The following is a 13,212-nucleotide window of genomic DNA, read 5'->3' as shown; positions in this document are numbered from 1 at the left end:
TAACGAGCTCAAAGAAAATTTAATTGCACAAGTAGAACTAGTACAACCGGACTATAATAAAAAATGTACTCTAACAACTGACGCATCTGACTTAGCAATTGGTGCTGTTCTTTCTCAGGAAGGAAAACCAATTACATTTATTTAAAAAACTCTGACAAAAACCGAACAATTATACGCAACAAATAAAAAGGAACTTTTAGCCATAGTATGGGCTTTTAAAAATTTCGAAATTACTTATATGGGGTTAACAACATCGAGATCTATACCGATCACCAACCTCTTTCATTTTCCATTTCTCAAAAAATCCAAATATCGAGATGAAAAGATGGTATTCCTTTATTGAAAGCTATTCACCCAAAATTATTTATAAGCCAGGAGCAACAAATGTTGTTGCGGACGCTTTATCACGGATCCAAATTAATAACTTAACGGAAAGTAATGAATCGGTCTCAGATCAAAATACTCAGCATTCAGCAGAGAGTAGTTTTGAGAATGTTATACAAGAAACCCGAAAACCCTTAAACTAGTTTAAGCAACAATTGCTAATAGCAACGGGGAGGTATACAATACATGAGTCGATTAAGGTATTCGGAAATACTAGACATATAATAGAGTATGACACTCCAGAAAATTTAGTATCAATCTTAAGGGAATATATTCCACCCAATATAACAATAGGAGTTCACTGTACTCTAGAAGACTTTTACAGAATTTAAAAACCACTTAAAGACAATTTTATAAATACATTTTTATACACTAAGACATTTGTCCAGGATGTCGAAAACGCTGAAGACAGATCTCTTATTATCACAGAAACTCATTGTAAAGCTCATAGAGGGCTTGATGAAAATTATAAACAAATAACTAAACTTTATTATTGGCCCAATTTATAAAAAAAGCTTAAGGAGTTTATAAAGAATTGCACAATCTGCAATTAAAACAAATACAACAGACACCCAGTACAGATTCCTATCGGTCAAGCACCTATTCCAGAAAGAGAAGGTGAAAATTTGCATATTGACATATATTACGCCCAAAATCTTATATTCATTACTTGTATAGATTCGTATTCGAAATACTTAGTCGTAAAAGAAATCCCAAATAAACTAAATATAGAAAATAAAGTTTCAGAAATTTTACAACAATTTCCATTAGCCAAATCTTTGATGATAGATAACGAACCAAGTTTTTCTTCATCCCAATTTAAATCTTTTGCAGATCCTCGACATAGTACGTACCTTAACAGAAATTGCTCGCTGCATTAAAGATGAGCTTAATTTAATTGATTATTCCGAAATTATAATTAGAGCAGCACAAAAATACAATTTAACAATTCACTCAATAACCAACCATCGACCTTTTGATATATTATTTAATAAAATCAAACACGATGATATTCCTAAATTATTGCAACAAGCTCAAGAGAAAATGTTGCATTTTAACAATAAAGATAGACAAAATAAGAATTATCACGTAGGAGAGGTAATTTACGAAAAGAAAAACGGGAAAAGAAACAAGCTTAATTCTAGATATAAAAAACAAGTAGTTAAGGAAAATCTCCCCAATAAAGTTATTATAAATAACAGAAACCGTACGATTCATAAAGATAATATTAAACAATTTGTTTCAAATTACAGATAATGATTTCAATAATGTACTTATTATTGCTGGTAGCTACAATTAAATCCGAAATTATGGATTACACGAACCATGATTTCCTTCTTTACAAGGATACCAAAAATGATCTTATTTATGAATCATACGCAGATTTATTTCATATAACTTATATAAGTCTTTATAGAGAAATAATTAATCTTGAAACAGAATTTCTAAAGGGTCACGACAGCAAGAATTTTCTTTGGGAAATATTCCACGATTTAAAAATTATCAAAATACTTATCTCTCAAATTATACCCAGTAGGTCGAAAAGAGGCATTAATGAAATAGGCACCATTTGGAAATGGATAGCGGGAACACCAGATCATGATGATTTCATAACAGTCCAAAATAAAATCGATGATTTAATACAAAATAATAAAGATCATTTCGTTATTAATTCTAAAATATTTAAAGAGATAAAATCTTTATCTGAACAAGTCAAAACAGCCTTTAAAGATCAAGAAATTCCACTTAGAAAATGTCGTCAGCGCTTGCTTACTTAAGATCTTATGAATTTAATGGACACAATTACACTCGCCAAAATTTATGTATTTAATACTAAAACTCTAAACAATGATGATATAGAAGAAATTTATAAGCACGAAGATAGACCTGTAATTATAACAGACCTTTTAGATATATCTGAATTTAAAATCGCTTTGCATCAAGATCTTATTATAATTTACATAAAGTACCCTATTATTACCGATCGATGTGACGTTAACAATTCAAGATCCATTTCACATAATGATGGAAAATTATTAATTGATAATCACGTCGCAAGATGTAGAAATTCTAATTTTAAGACAGAAATATTTAATAATTATTGCACACTTAACCCAGAAAGTTCTTGTTTCACCAGATTACTAAATGGAGAAAAGTCTTTTTGTAACGAAATCCGAGAAAAAAATAAAAATGTGGATGTAATCCAAGATGGAGCTATTTTTGTAAATGGAGAAAAAAAAGTTAATAACACTCATTTAAATGGGTCATATTTAATAATTTTGTATGGCACCACTAAAATTAATAATATTTCCTACACCAATGTAGACAATAAGATATTGGAATACAGTACTGCTTGAAAAAATACAGACTTTTTAGTATCCGAATATATTATATCTAATGATTCGGAACTCACATTCGATAATATTAACATACTAAATCCATTTTTTCAAATTAAGCAAACTCAAAAACCAGTTACGTTAATATTAAACATATTCACATTTATAGATTTATTTATTATGATTATAATCAAATTCAGAACATTTTTAATATTCAAACCATGGCAAATTCTTATAAAAATTGAACCAGAAAGCAATATTTCCGATAATGAAATAAATAATATCCCCGACAATGAAAATACCCTAGAAGAAAATATCATTGTCGAATTAACCAATCAATTACATTCAATATACCCATCAGTTCCAATGAATCGGGACGATTCAATTTAGAATGGGGGGAGTTATATGACACATTATTTAGGGGCTCTTACCCAATTTATAAACAACTTTGAGCCGAGAGCTAATTTCCAAATAACTCTGACAGACCCGAGATAAATACGTGGTCAGCTATTTCTTTCAACCAGGCCTCCAAATCATTCCCACCCAGATCAATTTCACGCAGCCCGAATCAAACGGATGCTGTAAACATCCAAACCGATATTGTAAACCTCGGAGTCCCAAGAGAGCCCTCAGTCCGCTAACGTAAACAATTTAAAAATTTCGTTTTATTTCTAAAAATTTTATTACACTTATGTGGCCTAATCTTTCATACTCAGCACTATTAGAAATTTTAGACGTAAGTATTTTACTGTTCAATTGAAGGCCAATTTACCATTTTTAGATACTTTTACACCTTCAGGGTTAAATTCGATGGTCATGCCTGCATCCTGCATCTTCTTTACCGATAGTAGGTTGTGTGGAATATCCTTAAGCCTAGTGCTCAGATCGGCTAAGAGTTTCACTAGTCGAAAAATCGTATTCTTTGTAGTGTGACCGAAGTTTTCAAAGTTCACCCGCAATGCATTTAGCATGGTCTTACTGTGAAGCAGCTGGCATATTCGCGTGACAAAATTGCGCTGCGTACAAAGCTACGGAATCTAAATCTGAGATCCCGATTCTCTATCTTTGATAGTTTCCGAGATATCCGCGTTCATAACCTTTTTTTGGGTCAATCGATAGGTATTGATAGGAGCAACACATTTCAGTTAAAATTTTTATTCTAGCATGAAAACTGTAGGAGCCACAGTTTTGGGCGGTTTGTGGGCGTAAGAGTGTGCGTGGCACTCTACTGAAACAAACTTGCGCTGCGTAAGATGCTCAGGAATCTGCACGCCAAATCTCATTAACCTAGCTCTCATAGTTGCCGAGATCTCAGCGTTCATCCGGACGGACAGACAGACGGACAGACGGACATGGCTAGATCGACTCGGCTAGTGATCCTGATCAAGAATATATATACTTTATGGGGTCGGAAACGCTTCCTTTTGCCTGTTACATACTTTCCGACGAATCTAGTATACCCTTTTACTCTACGAGTAACGGGTATAATAAATGGAATGTTCAACGAATGTTTTTATTTATGTAGTAGTAAATTAGTAGTTTCAAACTTCTTTCTCTTCCCACGGATGCTTCGCCATCTTTTCCGCGCCACCCCAGTCCAGCTCAGAGTCCCAATGGGTATATTGGACCTTGAGGAAGTGGGTGCCGGATTGGGAACGGAGTTGATCCGCTGATGCTGCAGGAAGTCGCCTAGCATCCTGGCAGTGGCTGGCTGTGGCCTCTCCATCTGTTCCTTAGCGGGCGCCCCATTTTCCTTCTCCCTATAGAAGCCAGCGGGCCCTCAAGCTCCGCTTAAGTTGGCCAAGTAGCTGGTGGTGATGGTGTCCGGAGTCATAATGAAGACGTCGTCGGATATCGAATTACTGGTGGTTCTGCTAAAAAGATACATATATTAGTACAACGGAACCAAATTCTTTAGGCCAGGTCTTACTTTGTTTACGAGGACACGCCTGGGAGGATGTCCATGTAGAGAGCGAAATTCAACTCAGCATGTTCCTTCGCACTGGGATTCTCTAGTGGATCTCCTCCAGCACTTCAACTATTATGCGGAATTTTTCCCTGTTGTGCAATTGCTTCCTGTCGGTGAAATCCAACATAAAAAGGGCAACAGCTTGGATTAGGCGTCCTATTTCATCTGCACTGACCTGCTGCAGCCGATTTTGGGGTTTTTCTTCCATTTTTAATTTTTAGTTTCCATAACGCCTTTGCACGAACACCGCCAAAGATACAAAATTTTATTCTTTGCGCCACGGCTAACGGCGTTCATCGAATTTCACTCCCAAAATTTGGTATTTCCTTAGCTCATCTGAGTACCGCTTAGAAAAACAGACACGACGCAAAGCGTTAGCCGCGTATTTGCCTCTCGCTCACTCCTATGGCTAGCTCGCGGTTTTCGTCGATGTGAGTACTAGGCTTTACAATACAAAACGTTTTGCAAGGTAATTTGGTTTCCGCAGCTGTTAAGATTGACACTCCTTTGGCTGTAGCTTAGATAAACTCTCCGCGTTTGGCAATCTGGATGGCCACATTTGATTGCAAACGCTCATACTCGGAGAACAATGCTGTGTCATTTATAACGTGGTCCGATGCTCCTGAGTCTAGGATAAACTGAGCCTCGCTTGACTTTGAATTGGAAGATGCATTTATCAACATAAAGGTTAAACTAAGCTGTGGTTGGGTTATTGCTGCTGTTGCCATCTGAGCCTGCCCATCTTTTCTTTTATTTTCACTAAAGTTTCTTCTCTCGTAAATTGCATCTAAATTTGCAAAAATCTGCTTCGCAGTGCTTTCACTGTTAGCGTAAGATAAGAACGCATCACTTAAATATTCAATTATTGAACTTTTTGCATTTCGTTCTGCTTTTTTTATCTCATCGGTCACTTCTGCATGAGTTTCATCTATGACCCTCAAAAGATCGTGCTCTTCTAAGAGCGCTCTCACTCTGAACTTCCATATTAAATATTTTTCACCGTCAAACGCTTTGATATTTATACCCGTTACTCGTAGAGTAAAAGGGTATACTAGATTCGACAGAAAGTATGTAACAGGCAGAAGGAAGCGTATCCGACCCCATAAAGTATATGTATATATTCTTGATCAGGATCACTAGCCGAGTCGATCTAGCTGAGATTTCGAACACTATAAGAGCTAGGCTATTGAGATTTGGCGTGCAGATTCCTGAGCTTCTTACGCAGCGCAAGTTTGTTTCAGTAGAGTGCCACGCCCACTCTAACGCCCACAAACCGCCCCAAGCTGTGGCTCCTACAGTTTTGATGCTAGAGTAAAAATTTAAAATGAAATGAATTGTTCTAATCAATACCTATCGATTGACATAAAGAAAAGTTTGCCACGCCCATTTTAACGCCCACAAACCGCCCACAAGCTTCAAAAAATCGTAAGTATGAACGCGGATATCTCGGAAACTATCAAAGATAGAGAATTGGGATTTCAGATTTAGATTCCGTAGCCTTGTACGCAGCGCAAGTTTGTTATTCGAATACGCCACGCCACAAACCGCCCAAACCTGTGGCGCCCACAATTTTCATGCTAGATAAAAAATTTTAACTGAAATGTATTGGTCTCGACAATTCCTATCGATTGATCCAAAAAAAATGTTGCCACGCCCACTCTAACGTCCATAACGCTTAAGTCTGTTACCGCCGGTAGGTGGCGCATTTCAATCTCGCCTTGCTGCTTGCATATCTCCATTTCCCTTTGGTCCCTTTAGCTGAGTAACGGGTATCTGATAGTCGAGGTACTCGACTATAGCGTTCTTCCTTTTTTTTTTTCTTTATCCATTGTATTGTTCTCTATCAGAACAGCACCGCAACAACTACCTGAAAATGCTCCTCAGCAACACCAAACAGCAACCCTTCACAGCAATAATTTCCACAACAACAACTTTTCACAGGAATATTTAGCAACAGCGGCCAGCAACTTTCAACAGCATTAACGTCGCTCAACACTGTCCAGCAACAATGTCTTTCAGCAGCAGCACTGTCTGGCAACACTGTCCCGTCGCAACGTGGAGATTTCCGGCAAATTTGTTGAAGCATTTGTGTGTGTTTGTGTTCAAGAAAGATTTCTCTCGAATTAGTTAAAGTGTGTTCTAGAAAGATCACGGCGAATTAGTGATATGTATTGTTACGAACTGCTTTTTTCGGTGGCAGTGCCGCTAGGTCAGTCTTTTCTCAGGGCAGAGTACCCCTAATGCCACAGCTCGCAACATAAATATCGATAACTTCACGGTCTCACATTACTAAACTATCGGTCATCACTAAGACAAAAACGTAAACAAAGCCAAAAATTTACAAATAATGACGGAAAAATGGATTACGTTTGGTGGCTATCGGTGACCTAGCCAAGCGCTCCCACCCAACCATGGGTGCCCTCGAGGTGCTGCAGGGCACCACCCATTCTCAGTCGGCAGGAGCCCCCTCCTCGCGACTACGGCGGTTCCATCTCCCCCACTGGGAAAGTTTACTCACACATTGTGGGTTTTACAAAGGTTTAATAAATATCGTAAGTACAATCGTTTATATAAATGCTCCTCTTAACAGATTTATCCTTCCTCAGCCTTTAAGACCGAAACATGGCCGCCGTCTCGGATATCTCCGCGGTCAAAGCAGAGGATTCGTTTTGGTGGAAAAGGGTACAGGCGCCACGGAAACTATGCTCTACCAGTCATGTATTGGTAGAGCTCGCATGGAAACGCGGCCCTCAGAGGAACATACGCGATGCGTATGTGTATGGTCACCTAATCCTGAGGAGCTCCAAGGGAAAAGAAGGGACAGGCCGAAAAGGTACGTAAATGCACTGTAAACTATACCATTTAACTAATGCTCGCGACCTTTTTAATTTTAGGCAAACAACGAGGACAAATAAGGCTCTCGGGTCTAACTCCGGATAAACTCACAAACAGGTAAGTAGATATCACTATATATAATACACGTGTATTTAATATCTCTTAAATTTCAGCCACTGTTGGGCCGGCCTGGAGGCGATGATAGCCCGGGCTGATGACTTCCCGTCGGAGGCCAGGAGCGACACGGATCTCCACACGGGAAAACGGCGCTCTCCGGTGAGTTGTGTAAGAGCAGTCCGAGATTCGGCTGCCAGACAAAATGGCGATCCTTCTCATCGCCGCAATGCGACCGCTAGAAGTTCCCGAGAGGAGGATGACGCGGTACGCCGGAACGGACTCACCGGGAAATGTTGACGTCGTCGGCGTCGACTGTGCAAGGCCTTCCTGGATGGTCGTCGGCACAGGTCGAACGGACACCGGTTGCTGGGCAGCCAAGTCGGGCTGGTAGGTATGGCGAAGTATGCGATGTCGGTAAAACTCCAAATAAATCTTCCGGGGCCCTTTGTATTGGGACTCCGGTTGCCTTCATAAATAATAAATATTACACACTGAACTACTATACTTTAACTTCACTCACTATTTATAATTGTAAGCACAAAGAAAAATGTAGTACCACGGTGCTAGGTGCAACAACCTGGCTGGACAGTATGGCCGCGACTATCACGATATCTGCTGATCATCGCCCCCCGCCATATTACATGGCCTCTCTCAGCATTGGGTCATTGGATACATGGGCCATTTGAAGTAATCCCAGAGCGAACCGGCATTAATCTTCAAATGGCCAGATCGCCCGCCAGACTCATCCCGCTGCTGCAGCTATCGCCCTATCGACCTAACCTATCGATAACGTCGCTCCCACTCGACTCCAATTGCAACAGTATGCAGCTTTTTCCTGGAAATAGAAAAATTTTTTGCAGCGAATTTGTCGCAGGGTTATTTATAAAACCAATTTAATCCTCTTTATTGTTCAGGAATCGCTCCTTATTGTTCATGGACCACTCCGCACGTATGTACATATGTAGATACGCATATTCGTATGCACACACACACATATCATTAGTTCACTTTTATTTCAAATTGTAACGATCAAAGCACTACTATTTATTCACTGCAATTGTGTCTAAGCCCATAACCTATGATTTTGATAAAAATAGATATAATACAATTAAGTATTAAACAGCCAACCTTCCAATGAATAAATATTAAAGCAAACTTAGATTGTGTGAGCCGCACGCTCTCAACGCCAGAATAGAAGTGAACGAGAATATCGAGAGACCAAAAGAACGACGAGAAGATGAGAAGAAGAAGCACGATGGTCCCGTTACCCTTAGCGGTTTCCTAGGAAACCAAGACAAAAGCTTGGTCCATCGGAATGTGCGTCTACCTCTCGTACACATACATTCAAGCAAACATTAATGTATGCGTGCACAATTATCCATGTGACTTTTGTATTTCACTTGTGAATCACCTTGGGAATCACGTGGGACATGTCCTCTTGCACAAGTGAAGAACAAGTGACGCTCCATATAGAAAATTGTATGGGATGTCCGCATTTTCACATGTGAAAATTCAAATGAAAGTTTTTCGAAGTCCCACGGGATTTCACTTGTTCCTTATACTCATTTATCGTATGGCCTGTCACGTGCCGGTGACACGTCCCAAGTGAAATCACTTGTGAAAATCAGAATTTTTCTATGAGTTTTCACTTATGAAAATATAAAATTTCAAATACATACATTTTTAATTACATTTAAATTCATTTTATTTGATCGTATTACTCAGATTTTCAATAAGGGGACAATTATTGTTAGTATTTCTGTTTTTTGTTTTGTTAGTTTGTTTTTCACGTTCGCCCTTGGCTTTTCTCAATCATTTTTCCGGGTCTTTGGAGTCCTTGGCCAACGCTCTCAGAGACAAATTTCGGCCGATCCGTTATTTCTTTTGCGTCTCTCTGTTATGTTCGGCTAGCGACTAACATTTCGGCGGAAAAATTTTCGTGGAGCAGCGACATGTGAATGCCCTAATATTTTAGGAGTATTATTGTATATCGAAAAGAAAACTAATATTGTTTTATAAAAGTAAAGTTACTTATAATGTTATGTTTACTTATTATACATTTTTATTACAATATAATTTTTTAGTTAAGTTATAGAAATTTAGTCCGTTAAAATTTATTTAAATATTGAAAACATTTTAGTATTAACATTTTTAAGAAATTCATATTTTATTTTTTAGAAAGGGTATAGGTGCAGTGGCACGCGCCAACAGAGAAGAGAAAACAAAAGAAATCAAGTAAAGGGGTGATAAGAAGACTTGGTGCATTCTGTTTGAGTGATTGAAAGGGAAGCATCCATTTTAATTGTGCGCAGCAGAGTTACTTTAAAGTGTGTTGGTGATTTATCATTTAGTAAAGTAAGTTGTGACTGTTCTATGAACATACCTATTGTTTTTATACCCTTGCAGACGGTATATTGATTTCAGTCAGAAGATTGCAACGCAGTGAAGGAGACGTTTCCGACCCCATAAAGTATATATATTCTTGATCAGCATGACAACACGAGTCGATCTTGCCATGTCCGTCTGTCCGTTCGTTTCTACGCAAACTAGTCTCTCAGTTCTAAAGCTTTCGGACTGAAACTTTTCAAAAAATCTTCTTTTCTTTGCAGGTAGTATATAAGTCGGAACCAGCCGGATCGGTCAACTATATCTTATAGCTCCCATAGGAATAATCGGAAAAAAATTTTAAAAATATTATATCTTTGTTGTTTTCTAACATATAACCTACTAAGCTTGGAAATAAAATTTTTTAATTAGTTCTGAATTTCGAATTTAATTTTATCAAAATCGGACGACTATATCATATAGCTGCCATAGGAACGATCGGAAAATTGGTGGGGAAATTATATGAAACAAATTATAGTTTCGGTGTTTTTAAACATATAACCTCCTACGCTTTGAAATAATATTTTTTAATTAGTTCTGAATTTTGAAATTTAATTTTATCAAAATCGGACGACTGTATCATACAGCTGCCATAGGAACGATCGGAAAAGTGGTGGGAAAATAATATGAAACAAATTATAGCTTTGGTGTTTTTTGACATATTATCTTATACCATTGGGAATATCGTATTTTGTATTTTTAAATTTAATAATTATAACTGAAAGGGTATACAAACTTCGGCATGCCGAAGTTAACTTCCTTTCTTGCTTTTGAATATGTTTGCTGAATGAAGCCTTTCTTTTTTTGATTTAATGTGAACCGAAAAAGTCTTTAAGTTGCGCCATATTATTTTAGTAATTTTTTTAAAAGCAAAAAAAAATATATATAATTTTTTTAAAACATCGATGCATAATCGGTTCGAACATCTATGTTTCTCCACCCCTACCATCTAGCCACTATACAAGCATATGGGATATTCCATAAACTGTCGAACTGTTGATTCATTGAGTTTTAATCAGTTGGATGAATTACGCCCATTCATACATATTATATTATCAGAAAAAATCTGCATTTCTCAGCCTTTCGGCTGAGTCACTAAATTTTATGAGTTAAGCGTCTTGTTCTTGTTCACAATTCGCCGTCGTCCACGACCTTGCCTCTGTTGTCCTTTTGGAGTTATTCCACGGCATTGTTTGGCGATTACGGTTCTTCTTACGACTTTACGTAGTGCGACCCAGACAGGCATATGTAAACTCAAATGAGCAAATGGCAAAACCGACAGGCACTTTTGGCATTCGTTCTTGTATTCAAAAATGCCTCGATAACTTAATACTTGAACCGATAGGTCAATGAGCAAAATTGAATCTAAATAATACCATTTTGCTCAATCATCAGAGGTTCAGTAATAATGTCAATGAGTTTAAAAACTAATTTAATGATTTTTGCTTAATTTTTGGAGCTCTTTGCGGCCAAATTAGAGCTTCAAAACAACAAAAGGACCAATAAATAAGGCTGCTACTTATAAATACAGACAAAACAAGGAAGAACGCTATAGTCGAGTACCTCGACTATCAGATACCCGTTACTCAGCTAAGGGGACCAAAGGAATATGGAGATATGCAAGTTGCAAAGCGAGATTGAAATGCGCCACCTACCGGCGGTAGACAGATTTAAGCGTTATGGGCGTTAGAGTGGGCATGGATCAATCGATAGGTATTAACGAGACCAATACATTTCAGTTAAAATTTTTTATCTAGCATGAAAATTGCGGGCGCCACAGGTTAGGGCGGTTTGTGGGCGTTAGAGTGGGCGTGGCATATTCGCATAACAAACTTTCGCTGCGTACAAGGCTACGGAATCTAAGTCTGAAATCCCAATACTCTATCTTTGATAGTTTCCGAGATATCCGCGTTCATACTAACGATTTTTAGAAGTTTGTGGGCGGTTTGTGGGCGTTAAAGTGGGCGTGGCAAACTTGAATTTATGTCAATCGATAGGTGTTCAATTCATTTCAGTTTAAATTTTTACTCTAGCATCAAAACTGTAGGAGGCACAGTTTTGGGCGGTTTGTGGGCGTTAGAGTGGGCTTGCCACTCTACTGAAACAAACTTGCGCTGCGTAAGAAGCTCGGGAATCTGCACGCCAAATCTCAATAGCCTAGCTCTCATAGTTTCCGAGATCTCAGCGTTCATCCGGACGGACAGACAGACGGTCAGACGCACAGACGGACTGACGGACATGGCTAGATCGACTCGGCTAGTGATCCTGATCAAGAATATATATACTTTATGGGGTCGGAAACGCTTCCTTCTGCCTGTTACATACTTTCCGACGAATCTAGTAACGGGTATAAATATAAGACAGCATTCAGAAATAAAACTCGAACTTTTTGAAGAAATTACTGCCGGAGATAATAAAATAAAAAACATTTACAAGCTTTGTTCAACACCAAACAAATTTGAAGTCATATTGAAAATGTCTATTGTTTTGGAAAAACAGACTATTAATTTTTGAAAATTTTACAACAATTTAGAATCTAGTTTTAAAGGCTTCGAATTTTTACACCAGCAAGTTAAGGTTACTTGAGATATAAAGTTTAAAGTGGAAGCTTAAATGCTAAAGTGACCATGTCTTCTTATCCAAACAAATCCCAGTAAATGTCATATATATTTGTCTCTTTCTAAAACTCTAATGAATGCTTTAATGAATGAACTGAAAAATGCCGTTAAATACCCGCATTAGCAGACGAAAACGGTAAGGAGATCAGTGCAGATGAAAAAGGACGATCATTCCAAGCTGTTTCATTTTATTGTGGGACTTCACCGACAAGAAGCAACCCTTCAGTTCCAAAAAAAAGTTTCACATGTGAATCACCTTGGGAATCACGTGGGACATGTCCTCTTGCACAAGTGAAGAACAAGTGACGCTCCATATAGAAAATTGTATGGGATCACAAGTGAAAATTCAAATGAAAGTTTTTCGAAGTCCCACGGGATTTCACTTGTTCCTTATACTTATTTTTCGTATGGCCTGTCACGTACCGGTGACACGCCATTTCTTTTCGCCTTTCTCAATCATTTTTCCGGGTCTTTGGAGTCCTTGGCCAACGCTCCTGAAAAAATGTATGGGCATATGATTAAAAAATGCGCTCTCAGAGACAAATTTCGGCCGATCCGTTATTTCTTT

At 38.0% G+C, this 13,212-nt stretch overlaps 1 protein-coding gene across 1 annotated transcript; it reads left to right on the top strand.

Moving 5' to 3' along the window:
• The first annotated feature begins 7,008 nt into the window (after window positions 1-7,008).
• LOC119562374 lies at window positions 7,009-8,465 on the top strand. The gene is made up of 4 exons (XM_037875536.1): window positions 7,009-7,241; window positions 7,296-7,522; window positions 7,584-7,641; window positions 7,698-8,465. The coding sequence occupies exons 2-4, from the start codon at window positions 7,312-7,314 to the stop codon at window positions 7,936-7,938; spliced, it is 510 nt and encodes a 169-aa protein (XP_037731464.1). The 5' UTR covers window positions 7,009-7,241; window positions 7,296-7,311; the 3' UTR covers window positions 7,939-8,465.
• The last annotated feature ends 4,747 nt before the right edge of the window (window positions 8,466-13,212 follow it).

This window comes from Drosophila subpulchrella, unplaced genomic scaffold (genome assembly GCF_014743375.2).
Source record: "Drosophila subpulchrella strain 33 F10 #4 breed RU33 unplaced genomic scaffold, RU_Dsub_v1.1 Primary Assembly Seq43, whole genome shotgun sequence".
In the NCBI taxonomy this organism is placed as follows: domain Eukaryota; kingdom Metazoa; phylum Arthropoda; class Insecta; order Diptera; family Drosophilidae; genus Drosophila; species Drosophila subpulchrella.
This window is presented reverse-complemented; position numbering and strand designations above follow the sequence as displayed.